Below are 16,505 nucleotides of genomic sequence, written 5' to 3' on the forward strand. Positions count from 1 at the left end.
CCCCACAATGTTGTTGTTCGTATTTACACTCACATTCCATTTTTCTTTACCGTTCAAAATGCTTGAGTAGGTCTGGCAGTGCGTCATCCGTCCGGCCCGCCCCACATCATCCGCCGGCAACACCATCACCAGAGGCCAGGCCTCCCACTCCTCCATCACCACCAAGACTCCTTGTCTTAAGACCATGTGTGACGACAATAAACAACGAAATATATATATATATATATATATATATATATATATATATATATATATATATATATATATATATATATATATATATATATATATATATATATATATATATATCCGAGTTTATCCCTGGGGAAAGGGGAGAAAGAATACTTCCCACGTATTCCCGGCGTGTCGTAGAAGGCGACTAAAAGGGGAGGGAGCCGGGGGGCTGGAAATCCTCCCCTCTTTTTTTTTTTTATTTATTTTCCAAAAGAAGGAACAGAGAAGGGGGCCAGGTGAGGATATTCCCTCAGAGGCCCAGTCCTCTGTTCTTAACGCTACCTTGCTAACGCGGGAAATGGCGAATAGTATGAAAGAAAGAAAAAATATGTATTCATACATATTCGCAATTTCCTGCATTAACGGTGGGGGTTAGCTAACGTGCACGTCGTCTTCAGGAACCCTGTAGGTCCCACACGTCCCTCAAGGTTGACATATCTGTCGGAAACTTGCGAGGAAAATCTAACGTCGAGCTCCTCTTCTAAAAGCGTCATGTTAAGGTCTCCGTGGGACGCGTCTGAGGTGTGATCTCTTTAGCATTAAAACGAACTTGCTACAGATCACACCTCAGACGCGTCCCACGGAGACCTTAACATGACATTTTTAGAAGAAGAGAAACTCGACGTTAGATTTTCCTCGCAAGTTTCCAACAGATATGTCAACCTTGAGGGACGTGTGGGACCTACAGGGTTCCTGAAGACGACGTGCACGTTAGCTAACCCCCACCGTCCACGTGAGTGTTGCGACCGACCACTAGGAAGGGGAGGGCCTGAGTGGTGTGGACACGTCCCGTGAGGGATGATCAGCGGCACAGTATTGCGAGATGAGAGTTGTAAGGTTAACCCGCAGTGTGACGCCTCTCTCTCTCTCTCTCTCTCTCTCTCTCTCTCTCTCTCTCTCTCTCGTCGACCACACCAGGCCTCCTCCCGCACCTCCTGGACGCTGACACACACACAAACACACACACACACACACACACACACAGCGGAGGGCAACAATGACGATGTAGGAAGGTCTAGGAATTACGACATAGTCACAGGTCAGGGGGCTACAGACATGCGGACCACGGCAGAAACAAAGACCTGGTGACTACGTCCAGGACGAACTGTTCTCAGGGAACGAGAGAGAGAGAGAGAGAGAGAGAGAGAGAGAGAGAGAGAGAGAGAGAGAGAGAGAGAGAGAGAGAGCCACACCACCACCAGCAGTAGGAGGAGGCCAAAACAGGGAAAACAAAAGTAGGGGGAAACTTTGTAGTACAAAAAGAAATTGAAAAAAAATTGTGTAATAATAAAGTTGAACAGATGGCAGGGAGGAGAGGAGTGGAGGGGAGACCCCACTCCCTCCCCTCCGGTTACTGTACAATGAGGCAATCATCATTTGGTAGTTGGAGACGGAGGAGAGGTGGGCCACGTGCGGCACACAGCTTACTAGGGTAAGAGGGAGGACTCTGGCTGGCTGGCTTGGGCCGGGCGGTGGGTGTGTGGTACGCGCGCCTCTGATCAATAACACGGCACCCGACCTGCCTGATGACGCCTCCACCCACCGCCACCCAACCTTCACCACCACAACCTTCCCCCACCACAGCGGCAGCTGGCCTCACTCCCGCCACACCGGCACGAAGAAGAAGAAGAAGAAGAAGAAGAAGAAGAAGAAGAAGAAGAAGATGAAAAAGAAGAAGGATAAGAAGAAGAAGAGGGGGGAGACACAAATTATCTTTGCTTCCACCTGGACGCGCATAACACGTAGATCCTGGAAACGCCCCTTTTCCAGGAGGGGTTCTGGAAATCTCTGTTGCCCAACGTGACGGAAGTGGTTCACTAGAAGGTTCTGGAAGGGTGTGTTTGCCACGCAACAAGGTCCGCTCTCTCTCTCTCTCTCTCTCTCTCTCTCTCTCTCTCTCGACGTTACTGTAAGACCTCCTCCTCCATGGCTCGGGGGGCAACTGGTGGCGCAGTCGGAGACGACCTTTGTCTCCAGTGATGCAGGTTAGGGAGGAGTGTGTGTGTGTGTGAGAGAGAGAGAGAGAGAGAGAGAGAGAGAGAGAGAGAGAGAGAGAGAGAGAGAGAGAGAGAGAGAGAGAGAGAGAGACCTGCTGGACGCTGGGGAGGTATACGGTAATATTGGGCGACGTGTGACTCCCGTGTGTGTGTGTGTGTGTGACCAGCTGGGGAAGTGTACGGTGAGGTGTGGTTCCCGCGTCGTATATATATATATATTATTTTTGTACATGACTGTAGGATCCCCGTTCTGTGGTTTATGCAGATTCGAGGCTGCATCACAACGTGAGGCAGGAAAATGAAGTTCCTCCACGAAAATGTATTCCTTCTTGTCAATTTAGACTTTTCACTCGCAGCGCAACCTGAAACAGGCAGAGTCCGGTAACACACACACACACACAGACACACACACACACACATGTATGTATGTATATATATATATATATATATATATATATATATATATATATATATATATATATATATATATATATATATATATATCTTTTTTTTTCTTTCTTTCAAACTATTCGCCATTTCCCGCATTAGCGAGGTAGCTTTAAGAGCAGAGGATTGGGCCTTTGAGGGAATATTCTCACCTGGCCCCCTTCTCTGTTCCTTCTTTTGGAAAAATTAAAAAAAAAAAACGAGAGGGGAGGATTTCCAGCCCCACACTCCCTCCCCTTTTAGTCGCCTTCTACGACACGCAGGGAATGCGTGGGAAGTATTCTTTCTCCCCTATCCCCAGGGAATTACAAAAGATATAAACATCCAAAACATTTAAGTGTAGATACCAAAGAGCTACCTTCACATAACCTTGAAAGGAAGGTAATCCCCACTGTAGGGGAAATGTCCATCCATGCAACCATATCCTCTGGAGGTCACAAATTGCCTAGAGCTCTGAGTTGACCTCTTACCATCTACCGGTCTAGTTTCTACATGAAAGCAAGTAGAAGAATACCATCTATCAGATCTAACAAGAAAAACACAGTAAGCCAATAGTTTGTGTTCTGATCATTTCCCTGTAAATGGCTCCTGCAAAGATGAATCTCAAGACTTTCAAACAGTCTGAATAAGTTCCTACAGCCAGGAAGTCTTTTGCTTGAAAAACAAGATCTAAATTTCTTATAAAAAAATTTAGTCAAGGCAAATGAAACCAATAATGTCTCCAGCCACTGATACCTTGTGTGGAAATTTGATGAATGGTCTCATTTCAAAATGAATTCGAACTTTTGGAAGGTCTCTGCAAAAGCTATCCGAACTTTCAATGAACAACTTTATTCCATCAAATTTCTCAAGATATTCTTCACTTTCCTTACCAGGTGATATATAAGATACGAATTATTCCTCATCACTTTGTTGTCAAACAACCTATGGATTTTTCTGCAAAAAAGCCACTACATATGCACAACCTGCAGGTCAACAACAGTGCACATATACTTTGGGTACCAAGGAGAGCAAAACTTCTTCCAACTCCTTCCTGCTGATGAGATAAAACCTATATAGATTACCGCTGGAACTCTAAAGGACAACCAAATAAAGGCAGCGGAAGTCAACACAAAATTGATGTGGAGTGCCATTCCCCTAGAAAGCATCAACTAATGCTGGCTGCAGTTTAAGGGCCTAGTCCTTCATTTTCTTTCATATAAGTCAGGGTCACAGTCTCTGGGAACTCTGTTACCAAGCCAACAGTGGACAAAATCTGGGCTCCACACTCAAATGATGTGTAGACAATGTAAGGGTCCAAAGCAAAAGGGCTATGAAGAATGTGGCTGATGCAACAGATAACAGAATACTTTGCTGCATGTCAAAATATTACCAGATTTATGTAATATAAAAAGGCCTAAGAAAAAAAGACCCAATACTACTGACAGCATTCCACCTACCTGAAAGACATGAGAGCACGTGAAATGGACTGCATGTACAGGTAACTCCTGAGGCCAGATATTCACCTTGTTTGAGCATTCATACGTTCGCTCATGGAGACTGGTAAAACGCACCTTAGAATCATGGTAACTTCTATGGATCACACTCACAAAGGTTTCATACTTATCTCAAAGAGTTGTTAAGGAATGCAAGGTGCACTGTTTATAAATGCTTCAAAGTTGCATTAAAATGAAAACTTTTATATATATATATATATATATATTTTTTTTTTTTTTTTCATACATATTCGACATTTCCCGCGTTAGCGAGGTAGCGTTAAGAACAGAGGGCTGAGCCCAAGTGGGAAATATCCTCACTTGGCCCCTCTCTGTTCCTTCTTTTGGAAAAGTGAAAGCTAGAGGGGAGGATTTCCAGCCCCCTGCTACCTCGCCTCTTAGTCGCCTTCTACGACACGCAGGAAATAATGTGGGATGTATTCTTTCTCCTCTATCCCCAGGGATAATATATATATATATATATATATATATATATATATATATATATATATATATATATATATATATATATGCATTACACGTGATAGCTAAAGACTGAGTGTGAACGAATGTGTCCTTTTTGTCTGTTTTCCTGGCACAACCTCGCTGAAACTGGGAGTAGCGACGGAAATGGATGAAGGCAAGCAAGTGAAAATATGTACATGAGTATATGTCTATATATGAGTATGTACATGTATGCATATATCAATATGTATATGAGCGTTGGAGGTGTGTATGTTCTATGAAGGTGCGCGTTTATATGCACTTTATTCGTGTATATATATATATATATATATATATATATATATATATATATATATATATACTGCACGGGGAGGGAGTTCTACACTAGAGGGGCCCCGTCGCTTGAACTTTCTCTACCATCACACAACTTTGTCAACTTGTGTGTGGCGTCCGCGTCGTTCACAAGTTCCTCACTGATTTCTTTTTTTCTTCCCCAGTCGTCCATCATTCTTGAAGAGTACTTCTTCACTACATCTTTTCTAGCAAGTGTCTTTGGCCTCCGGTTCTCCCGTCCCTGTATCTTTCGAAGAAAACTTCTGTAAATGTTGACTCCACAACCCCCCAACAGTCTCAGGTGTAGTGTCCATAATTCGGTCCTTAATATTCCTGATCTTTATCATCTACTACTACTCTATCTACATTTCTGTACAATACGTTCAGTCTGGCATTTCCATTGCTTAACCTTCCTGGTGAGGCTGTTCCCCCCTTCCCTCTTGCCTCATTGGGTGTTTCCCATTGTTTTGCCTTCTGATTATACACTTTGCTTCTCTCCCTCAGTTCCCTTGGTTTCTCACTTCTAATGAATAACTTACTAAATTCCACCTTGTTTTCCAGTACCTTAGCCTCCTCAGGTACCTCCTACCTACATGATTCCAGTAACCATAACTGTGTGTGTGTGTGTGTATGTGTGTGTGTGTGTGTGTGTGTGTGTGTGTGTGTGTGTTCATCGGGAGTTTGGTATGGTCGGAGGGAATACATGGGAAGAGCATATAAAAAGAGACCTGATGGTCTAAGACGAGGCCACTTGCTAGAGAGCAGTAACAATAGTGTACATGTCTCGTTCCTGCAGTTGGAGAGAGAGAGGTGTTGCTTGGTCGTGTGTGGTGGGTCGCCACTCCTCAGCGGCGGGTTGACAGTTACTATAATCATCCAAGGAATCCCATCCAGTAATCTTGATATAATTCAACCATCATTTTCATCCCTAATTAGCAGAATGTCTTTGTGAGATTAGCCGCCCGGTCTAACCCTTTGAGCACAAAGAAACGGCTATGAGCACAACGGTACGACCTTTGAGCACGACGGTACGACCTTTGAGCACGACGGTACGACCTTCGAGCAAGACAGTAAGACCTTTGAGCACAACGGTACGACCTTTGAGCACAACGGTACGACCTTTGAGCACAACGGTACGACCTTTGAGCACAACGGTACGACCTTTGAGCACAACGGTACGACCTCTGAACACAACGGTACCACTCTAGGGCACGACGGGACGTCCCTTGGGCATGGATGGCTGGCTGGCCTTTTGGCCTGACGCTATGAAGGTCAAGTCAGGGCTAAGGTCCAGCGAGCATAACACGATGCTGTCGTCCTCAAAGATCGCACCGTCGAGGTTAAGGGTTGTACCGCCGGATTGGCTTGTAGTCTTGTAATGAGTCGGTGCATATCATGTGGAGGAGGACCCGGTGTCTGAGTACTGAACCAGTTGACCAACCACCCACCTTCCCCTCCGACAGATGCCATCGAGGAGGAGATAGTAACCCTGGACGAATCCCTCAAGACGCTGCAGGCCTGGTACGACTCACGACTATCGTACGTCCGGCAGTACCCGAACTCCTTCCCTGGCCCTGCCTACTTCAGGTAAGGAGGACCTGCCCTACTACAGGTAAGGATTCACCCATTACAAGTGAGGACCTACCCCACTACAGGTAAGGACCCACCCATTACAAGTGAGGACCTATCCCACTACAGGAATGGAGCCATTCACTCATGGTGAGGTCCTCTCCAGTGGTGGGTAAAATACTCACCATGAGTACAGAGCGCCACACTCCAGGAATGGGATATACATGATAACACCACTAGAGACACAAACCGCTCGTTAACACTACGAACCCACTCGCTACTGCATCTTGGTAGACACTAGCAACAGTGACGCAAAACTCAGGATCCCATCCACTGTAGGGACTGACCCATAGTGGATCTGTATCCTCCCAGTGTAAAAACGATCCCTCCCTCCCTCTCTCCACGTAACAACTTACCCACTACAGAGAAAGATGTTCCCACTGCATGTATGAAACTCACGTAACAGTAGTTGAGAATCACGTGCAAAGGACATGATTCTCCCCACTACAGGTACGGACGAAACCATCCCTGGTACCGTCCTGCCCACTACAGGTACGGACGAACCCAACCCTGGTACCGTCCAGCCCACTACAGGTACGGACGAACCAATCCCTGGTACCGTCCTGTCCACTACAGGTACGGACGAACCCATCCCTGGTACCGTCCTGTGCACTACAGGTACGGACGAACCCATCCCTGGTACCGTCCTGTGCGCTACAGGCACGGACGAACCCATCGCTGGTACCGTCCCTCCCACTACACGTATGGACGAACCCATCCCTGGTACCCTCCTGTCCACTACAGGTACGGGCGAACCCATCCCTGGTACCGTCCTGTCCACTAGAGGTACGGACGAACCCATCCCTGGTACCCTCCTGTCCACTACAGGTACGGACGAACCCATCCCTGGTACCGTCCTGTCCACTACATGCCATGGGGGTGTGTGGGTCTGATCTCGTGATGATGACTGGGAACAGTGAGTGATGTGTGGAGGCGAGGCAGCAGGTGGGAGGACACTGGCCGTGTGCCCGGCAGCTGGTAACACGGGTCGTGGCCTGCACGGCTGATGGAGGCCAGTCAGTATATTCCAGAAGTCTGCAGGAAACACGCTTGAATTTGACATGTGTCTTGACATGTTCAAGGGGGGGACGGACTACACCTGAATGACGTAGGTGCTGTGCGTTCCGGCAGCCTCCATAGTGAGCGTACACACACACACACACACACACACACACACACACACACACACACGTACGTGTTGGTGAGGGAACGCAGCCCGTGTGGAGCACACACATCACCCTTCATGTGTCCTTGTTCACATCAAGTCTCCCATATGTCAGAATGTTATCTGTCAATCCACGGAAGATACATAACAGATACTCAGAGACAACTGTATTTACATGAAAATGATGATAGAACTGGTAGTTCTAAATTTAGGTTAGGTACTTAACAATAAAAGAGGAAGTAAAGAAGGAGGTGGTGTTTTGCACTGTGTTAAACCTCATCTCAATCCCGAGTTGAGGCAAAATACTGCTCGTGGTGATGCATCGACTTCATTTTTTTGGAGAAAGTGTAGACTAAATTTCGTACGAAAATAACGTTAGGGACCTCTTTATAGTCCCCTCTCCCCCCACAAGCACAGACACCAAAAGAATCTATACTCAGTGAGCAGAAATCTATAATGAACAAGACTCGGTCGTACTGGGAGATGATGTTCAGATACCATTACCTATGTGAGGAGAATCCTCTCTAGTAGCTCCGGGCTCTACCTATTTTGCATGACAGTGTCCAGATACAATTAGATGAGACACTGACTCGTGAGGTGAACGTAGCAGACTTAGTTCTCGCTACAGATGGAGACTCGTTAGTAGCACTGAATCTGGAGAGTAAAGTTCAGTTACAATTGATCAACGACAAATGACCTTTGATTAAACTTTCGAGACGACATGTGATGCTTGTCATCACGATATTCGCGAAGAATAACAAAGTTTAGATTTGTAAATTTTGGTGAGCTTCGAATTGCTCTTGACGAGCAAGCGTAGGATGATACAGTTATGCAAAGATGAGAATATGATACTGACGTAACTTGGGAAAAAGCTTCAGCAAGACTTTCAAAGTAGTAGAGGTGCAAGTATGGTACACGGTCTTCTTCCAAAATTACGTAAAATAGTGGACCATAATGAACAAAAGAAGTGCCTGCTTGTACAACTAAGTAATACATAAGATACTGAGAGACTAATAACCAACATGAGGGGGTAGAGGGAAAATTACCTGAAGTTACACAGAAAACGAAGAGATGTATATCAAAGGCTTCTACACCTATGATCAAATAAGCTTCATAAGGCTAGAAGTATCTGATTTCACTGGCAGTAACGAACACGAAACTTGTGGGCCGGCGTTTTACCTGGAATGAAGCGAAGTACGTTTTCTTTAAGAGAAATTGGTAGCATTTCTTGAGCACGATGGATCGACCCTGGAGCACGACGGCACGACCCTGCAACACAGTGGTACGACCCTGATGCACGACGGTACAATTCTTGAGCACGACGGATCGACCCTGGAGCACGACGGTACGACCCTGGAGCACGACAGTACGCCTTGAGCACGACGGTACGACCCTGGAGCACGACGGTACGACCCTGGAGCACGACGGTACGACCCTGCAGCTGGACGTTGCACCCGTGGGTATGATGGGGCGATCGACCTCTGGCTGGAAATCAGATGATTTTATTACAAGACCAGGCCATCATATGGAAAAGGGGGGGGGGGGGGGAACCGCCGTGCTTAAAGATGGCACTGTCGTGCTCCTGGAAGCAAATAAAGACTGAGAAGATCGGTAGAAGAACAGATCTTCGTGGTGACGGGCGGCGCTGGCCCGGACACACACATACACACACACACACACACACACACACACACACACACACACACACACACACACACACACCATCAAGTCAGCTCCCTGTCAAGTTAGCTCCCCGTCAAGTTAGCTCCCCATCAAGTCAGCTCCCCTTACGTGAAGAACAACTGATGAAGAACAATCGTAAATTACACGCTGTGGTAACTAGAGTTCTGCACGTGGGAACTGTGGCAAATGCTAAAAAAAAAAATAACTTTTCTATCTTTTATTTGTCGCAAGAACAAAATAATGCCATACACAGCAGCGTCGAAAGAGGTCCCGGATGTTTTCATTCTGGAGCGGCCGCCGGAAGTGTCTCAAAGTGTGATGATAAAATTAGTGTTCTGCGTCGCGGGTAAATTGTGGTGCGAGTGTGAGTGACACTGGCGCACACACACACACACACACACACACACGGCCGGAGGCGTCGGAAGCTGCTGTGTGAGGTGGCCGACCGTGGTTGGGTGCGCGATGTCTGATAACTGTGGGAGACGTAGGCCTCCCTCTGATGCGACCGTGGTCGGCCCCGTGCACCCACAAGTCCTGGTTGGGTCAGCCGCCAGGAGGAGGTGTTCACTCCTCCCTGGTTGCGCGGGATGAGAGGAACTGGAGTCGCTTCCGTGACGTGTGAAAGAGATGATTTTTATACTTTTTTTTTTGATGGTCGCCCAAATTACACTACACGGGCGATTGCGTCCCCCAGTCACGCTCATCTCTGATTCTCTCTCTCTCTCTCTCTCTCTCTCTCTCTCTCTCTCTCTCTCTCTCTCTCTCTCTCTCTCGACCAGGGGAAGTGTGAAGTTGTGAGCCAGATGAGTAAGCTGTCAGAAGGCCGTTGTGATGACAACCTTCATCGTTATGGACAAGGAATGGGAGGAGAAAACTTGGTGTAGCTCTATGATGACCACGGTCCAAGGAGAGAGAGAGAGAGAGAGAGAGAGAGAGAGAGAGAGAGAGAGAGAGAGAGAGAGAGAGAGAGAGAGAGAGAGAGAGAGAGAGAGAGAGAGAGAGAGACGACGACGACGACGACGCAGATGTGTGATGGCTGGAAACAGCATACGCCAGCCCCCACAACACGACACCGGAGGAGGAGCGCCACCATGACACGACCCTTCCAGACCCGGTAGCCAATGTGTGTTCCTGGGGTGGCAGGGGAGGGAGGAGCCGCCCGTGTGGGGCCGCCTGGAGGAGTCGTGGGAGATGATGGGAGCGGGAGACAGCATACTGAAGAAGCTGAGCCTCGAGTCTGGGAACTGAACGCACTCTCGATCGCGACGGCGTAGTGGCGTGACCCCTCGCGTGTGTGATGCCCTCGTCTTTGACCTATTCCTGAAGGGTCAAGTGTAAAGGTCTTGCAGCGACCTACTGTCGCTCCACAAAGTGTCGTCTTACTGACGGTGCCATGACTTGGTGGCAGGTCACGGCGGGTGACCTCACCTGACCTACTAATTCCCAGAGATATGAGCTTCGTGGTCCCCACCTACGGCCGCACCTGTAGTATCCATACTCGAAGTCTGGTGTAGGCAGGTCAGAAGCTGCCGCTGCAATTATTCCATTACACAGAGGACCTGATCCCCTTCCATGACGAGAGCCCCTCTAACCTTCCTACCCCAGTCCAACAGCAAGGGAGGAGGTCCGAGATTCCAGACCACCTTCATGACCTGACCTTCCTGCCTCTTTCATACCGGCCGGGGATATCACTGCGGAAAGGCAGTCAAGCAGTATTCTTGCTCTAGCCACAGGTGTGCCACTCCGGTACCTGAATACAAACAAGGTCTTGAGGCTTCAGACTCAAGGCACCCTTTGGGCCTCCTCCGTCAGTAGAAGTCCCAACGTGACTCTTGACGTTTCATCTTCTAAACATGTTCTCATCTCCGACGTCCACCTTCAGCAGGACTCGCGTGGAAATTGCCTACGCTCGTCACGAGCAGCAGGTGTAGCAACAAGAGAATCTACGGCCACGCCCGCGGCACTCCCGCAACCCAGGAACAAACAAGCGGCCGCTGTACACTCCAGCAGCCGCGTACACACGCCACCTTCTACAGGGGCCCCACGTCGACTCTGCTGCCAAGCACTTCTCCCCCGTGTTCCTGCGTCATCTGGCATCCTCACCAGCACCACGGGACCCCAGCCAAGCCTGTCTGTTCTCACTTAACTGTCACCTCACATGATCCCCTTCCTTCACCACCATAATTCTGCACCACCAGGTACCTCACTTGCCCCAGGACTATTTCACCTGATGTACTACCTCGACCAATAAAACCCTGTTGTTGTTGTTTTGTTGTTGTTGTTGTTAATCGTGTCTCCGTGTCCCCTGTCATACCCACGAGACCTACCACTGTGCACGGTAACGGTAAAGCAGGAGGGTGGTGTACGTTACGCATCTGGTGACTGGAAATTTTTGAGGATGTGAACTTGGGAACGGGTTGGGTTATGTCACGTAAACTGCAGCTGTTGTACCTTCTCCCTGGGGCAGCCTGTACACCCTCCTGGGGGCAGCCTGTACACCCTCCTGGGGGCAGCCTGTACACCCTCCTGGGGGCAGCCTGTACACCCTCCTGGGAGCAGCCTGTACACCTTCCTGTGGCAGCCTGTACACCCTCCTGAGGGCAGCCTGTACACCCTCCTGGGGGCAGCCTGTACACCTTCCTGGGGGCAGCCTGTACACCCTCCTGGGGCAGCCTGTACACCCTCCTGGGGGCAGCCTGTACACCCTCCTAGGGGCAGCCTGTACACCCTCCTGGGGGCAGCCTGTACACCCTCCTAGGGGCAGCCTGTACACCCTCCTGGGGGCAGCCTGTACTACCCCCCCTTCAACATATCCGCCAGTTTGTAACTGTTTGCAGGAGGCCACAGCCTGCATGCCGGCTTCTCCTTAAGAGCTTTTATAATGGAATTAACATTTGTGTGAGGAGAGAAAAATGGTGGGAGGAGGTACGTGCAACTGCGGATGGGAGTGCGTCAGGGTTGGCTAGTGTCCCCATGACTGTTTAATATCATCATGGATGGGGCATTACGTGAGACGAGAGCCAGCGTTGGGTGATTACGTTTTACGGCTGCATCATTGTACGGTAGAACTGGCAGCCGCCACAGTCATTGTAGGCAGAGGATGCTGTTCTATTAGCTAATTACGAGGAAGAGTCGGGAGAGATGGGCTGGTCCCTTTAATGGAGCGTGTCGGAGGAAGACATTAAAAGTAAATGCCAGTAAGAGGAAAGATTATCAATATTCTTGACGAAGACGGGGAGTGAGGGCGGGTTAACCGTCCGCACGGAGAATAGGTAATCAAAGGTCCTTAATGAACTGAGGTATTGGGAAGTGATCAGCGAGGACGACTGTGGGAAAGGTGAGGCTAAGAATCGAGTCCCAGGTGTGGGAACGAGTGAATCCACAAGATGAATAACATCCCATGATAAATGATGAGAAATGGGAGTGGATCAGAGGCTTGTATGATGGAGTGCTCCTCCCGGATCCCACAGACGAATGTGAGCTTAGCCACTGAGTTATCCCCGGTCCAGGAAGATAATGTAAAGAATGATGGAAGCGAGTGACATGTGGAGTATACACACACACACACGCACACACACACACACACACACACACGCAAGGAAGACAGTATGGCCACCTCGGGGGTGTGGCTGATGATGGGATGGTGAAGATGTGCAGCAGTATGGCCACGTCGGGGGTGTGGTTGATGATGATAGGATGGTCATGTACGAGGGTGATGCGTTCTGTGCTGGTGGTGTGGAAGGTGACAAGCTGTGTGTGTGTGTGTGTGTGTGTGTGTGTGTGTGTGTGTGTGTGGCTGGGACAACCCGACCCACCCTATGGGACTGGAAACAGAGTTGCAGTTGACAGGTAGACAGACAGGTAGGATACGTTCAGCGTGAGGCTGGGAGTAATGTCCATCTCTTGTTCCCCTCCCAGGCAGGTGGAGCAGCGCGTGCGGCTGCTGGCCGACCTGGAGCGAGGGCTGCTGGGTCCTCGAGGTGTACAGCGGACCTTCACCACCAACCTGATGGTCGGACCAGATCCGGAGGACCCAGTCCGCGCCACTCACTTCCCACACGCCTCCCAGGCTATCACCCACGCCCTCCAGCAGAAGATCCCGTGGGAGAACGTCCACCAGGAGCTCTCTTACATCCTGGCGGCCCTAGCCTCCTACAGGCAGCTCTTTCCTGTAGACTTGCCATCGCACCCGCAAGATGCTACCGAATGAGGCAGCAACACACGCAAGGCCCGATCACCAGTGGTGGTTCCTGCGATGGATTGACAGCTGAGAACCCGTTCTCCTGTAGCTCATGTATCTGAGGACTGGCTCTCCTGTAGCTCTGATATGTGAGAACTGGTTCTCATGTAGTTCAGACAGCTGCGAAGTGGTTCTCCAATTGCTTAGACAGATGAGAACTGGTTCTCCTGTGGCCCCAACAGCAGACAGTGGTTCTCCTGTTGCTCAGTCAGCTGACGACTGGTTCTCCTGTAGTTCCGACAGCTGAGAACTGGTTCTGATGTGGTTTTGACAGTTGAGACCTGGTTCTGGGGCCGGGCTTCACGTTCAGTACTGTTTCTTGTGTCTTACTGACCAATAAAGACTGACTGAAGGTCGTAATGAAGTGCTGAGAGAGAGAGAGAGAGAGAGAGAGAGAGAGAGAGAGAGAGAGAGAGAGAGAGAGAGAGAGAGAGAGAGAGAGAGAAATCTCGAAGCGTGACACAATCAGAACTGAGGAGAGCTGGTACTGGTGAGGTGTTGACTGGTGGGAGATGATACGCGACTGACGAGAAACAACTGATTATCGTGTAGTACCGACGGCCACTGACTGGTTCTGGCGCCCTGATGATACCTGACGTGTGGAACTTATATCTGAGGGTTAGTACAGTGCAAGACCGACAGGTAAGGACTAGTTCCTGATACGTGTCACTTACGGTGTGTGTGGGGCAAGAGGAGGGAGTACCTTACATGTGTCAAGTGATGCCCTGGGCCGACGACTGGCCACCAGGAGCTGGGGTCTCCCCTTGCTGCCAGCCAGGGCCCAGCCAGGGCTGGTGGTGTTGACAGAGTGCTGTGTATACCGCTCATGTTGTGGTTTATTTGCTTTCGTCGGCACATGGTGTAGATATTGTTTGCTTCAGTGAATCGGGCGTTTTAGAAACATCCCTCCCTGCCTCCCCAGTCCTTAGTGAGTTAACAAACCCAGTGCAAGACAACAGCCGCTCCAGACGTGTAAGCAGTTCCAAGACTTCTGCGGCTTGTTGACACGACTCCCTCCTCCTGCTACTGCTGCCCGCGAGAGTCCAGCCGAGTCCTCAAGTTGTCTGGACTGGACGAATCTCACCGACTGCGTCACGAGAACTAACGGTGGCGACGACGGAGGCGCAGATGCGGCAACAGCAGGACATCCTGTCCCGCCTCCCGGTGGTGTGGGAGGTGAAGTGGAGGAGGAGGAGGAGGAGGTGTTTCATTCTCCATGACCAGTGTCGTGGAATTTCCGGAGTTTTCCCTCTATAGTGAATGGTAGTATAGCATGGTCTGCTGCCCACACACACACACACACACACACACACACACACACACACACACTCACATACACACACACACACACACACACACACACACACACACACACACACACACACACACGACCCTTGCCTCTCCCCTTCCCCAGCACTCGCTCGTCCCGATAGCCAATGTAAAAAAACCTTTGCCTAACCTGCTGTAGTAGGAGATTTACTGTGTGTATGTGTCGCTGTGTGAGTGCTCCCGGTGATGGTAGGCGATGACTTCCACTGTGATGTAATGATCGTCAGAGTCAACGGGACCTGCTGCTTCGCAGGTGGCAGCGCGGCGGAGGAGCACAACCACCCCACACCACCCACCCCCACACCTGCGTCTTCCCCACGCCCCACCTGCCTACATACGGCGTCGACGGTGTTGTGTATCACATGAGTCGGTGATACTTTTGTGAGGCGTTCAGTACACGACGCTGGTGGAGAGGGGGGTCGCTGTGGCCCGGATGACGCACTGACGCATCCTACCTACCCTTCCCGCTTCCTCAGCTTATACCACAATTATTTTACGACTGGGGTTCTGACCCCCTCTTGAGCACGACGGCACGACGCCTTGAGTATGTATGATGGCCTGGGTCAAAGGTCACGCCCATCATACTCAAGGGTAGTTCCGTCGTGTCTAAAGAGGTCATACTGTTGTTAAAAGGCAGCGCCTTTCAAATCAAAACTGTAAATAAATATGACTTGTCCTTAGGAAAAAATGTTTCATTCTGCCTTATTACATGATGAGATGACAATAGAAACTCAAGAACGTCAGATTACTAGAGACATGTAGTACTGCTCCATGATGGAATACAGACGAAGCCGGTTGTAACAGAATACAGGAGTTACGCGTGTCAACCCCCTGTTATCTATGCACAGCTGATGTTTATCACAGTAGATAAAAGCACATTACAGAAGCTGTGACAGATGACGCTGTCTCACGAGGGGAGACTTCGGGACCCACCACAGGTGACCCTGTACACCTGAATGTTCGGGGTCCTCCACAGGGGGGAGACCTTGTACACCTCAATGTTCGAGGTCCTCTACAGGTGACCCTGTACACCTGAATGTTCGAGGTCCTCCACTGGGGGAGACCTTGTACACCTCAATGTTCGAGGTCCTCCACAGGGGGACCCTGTACACCTGAATGTTGAAGGTTCTCCTCAGGTGACCCTGCACACCTGAATGTTCGAGGTCCTCCACGGGGACCCTGTACACCTGAATGTTCGAGGTCTTCCACGGGGACTCGGTACACCTGAAGCTGCTCCCTCAGCCTGGGTGGGGCACCGTATGCCTCACCAGGGGTCGGACAGCTTCAGGAGTGGTTCGACGTCCTCACAGGACTGATGCCTCCCCCTGCAGGAACACGATGGCTTCAACTTGTGTCTGTGTCCCTGGGCAAGTTTACTGTGCACCCCATGCTCATCCTGTGAGCGGTAGCGCTAAGGGATTACAGGGGTTACAAAGGGTCTTACTCAGACCCCCAGTGGGTTGATATTACATGTTACAATTCGTATTTCATTACATGCAAAGTTTCAT

At 49.6% G+C, this 16,505-nt stretch overlaps 1 protein-coding gene across 3 annotated transcripts in view; it reads left to right on the forward strand.

Moving 5' to 3' along the window:
• LOC139745729 (aminopeptidase NAALADL1-like) overlaps positions 1–15,685 on the forward strand; it is a 72,715-nt gene extending 57,030 nt beyond the window's left edge. For all 3 annotated transcript variants that reach the window (XM_071656229.1, XM_071656247.1, XM_071656238.1), the window contains exons 14-15: positions 6,415–6,538; positions 13,347–15,685. In XM_071656229.1, coding sequence (XP_071512330.1) covers positions 6,415–6,538; positions 13,347–13,638 — 416 coding nt within the window. In that variant the 3' untranslated portion in view covers positions 13,639–15,685. The remainder of the gene's footprint in view (positions 1–6,414; positions 6,539–13,346) is intronic.
• Positions 15,686–16,505: the final 820 nt, after the last annotated feature.

The sequence above is a fragment of the Panulirus ornatus genome, chromosome 4 (genome assembly GCF_036320965.1).
Source record: "Panulirus ornatus isolate Po-2019 chromosome 4, ASM3632096v1, whole genome shotgun sequence".
NCBI classification, from domain to species: Eukaryota; Metazoa; Arthropoda; class Malacostraca; order Decapoda; family Palinuridae; genus Panulirus; species Panulirus ornatus.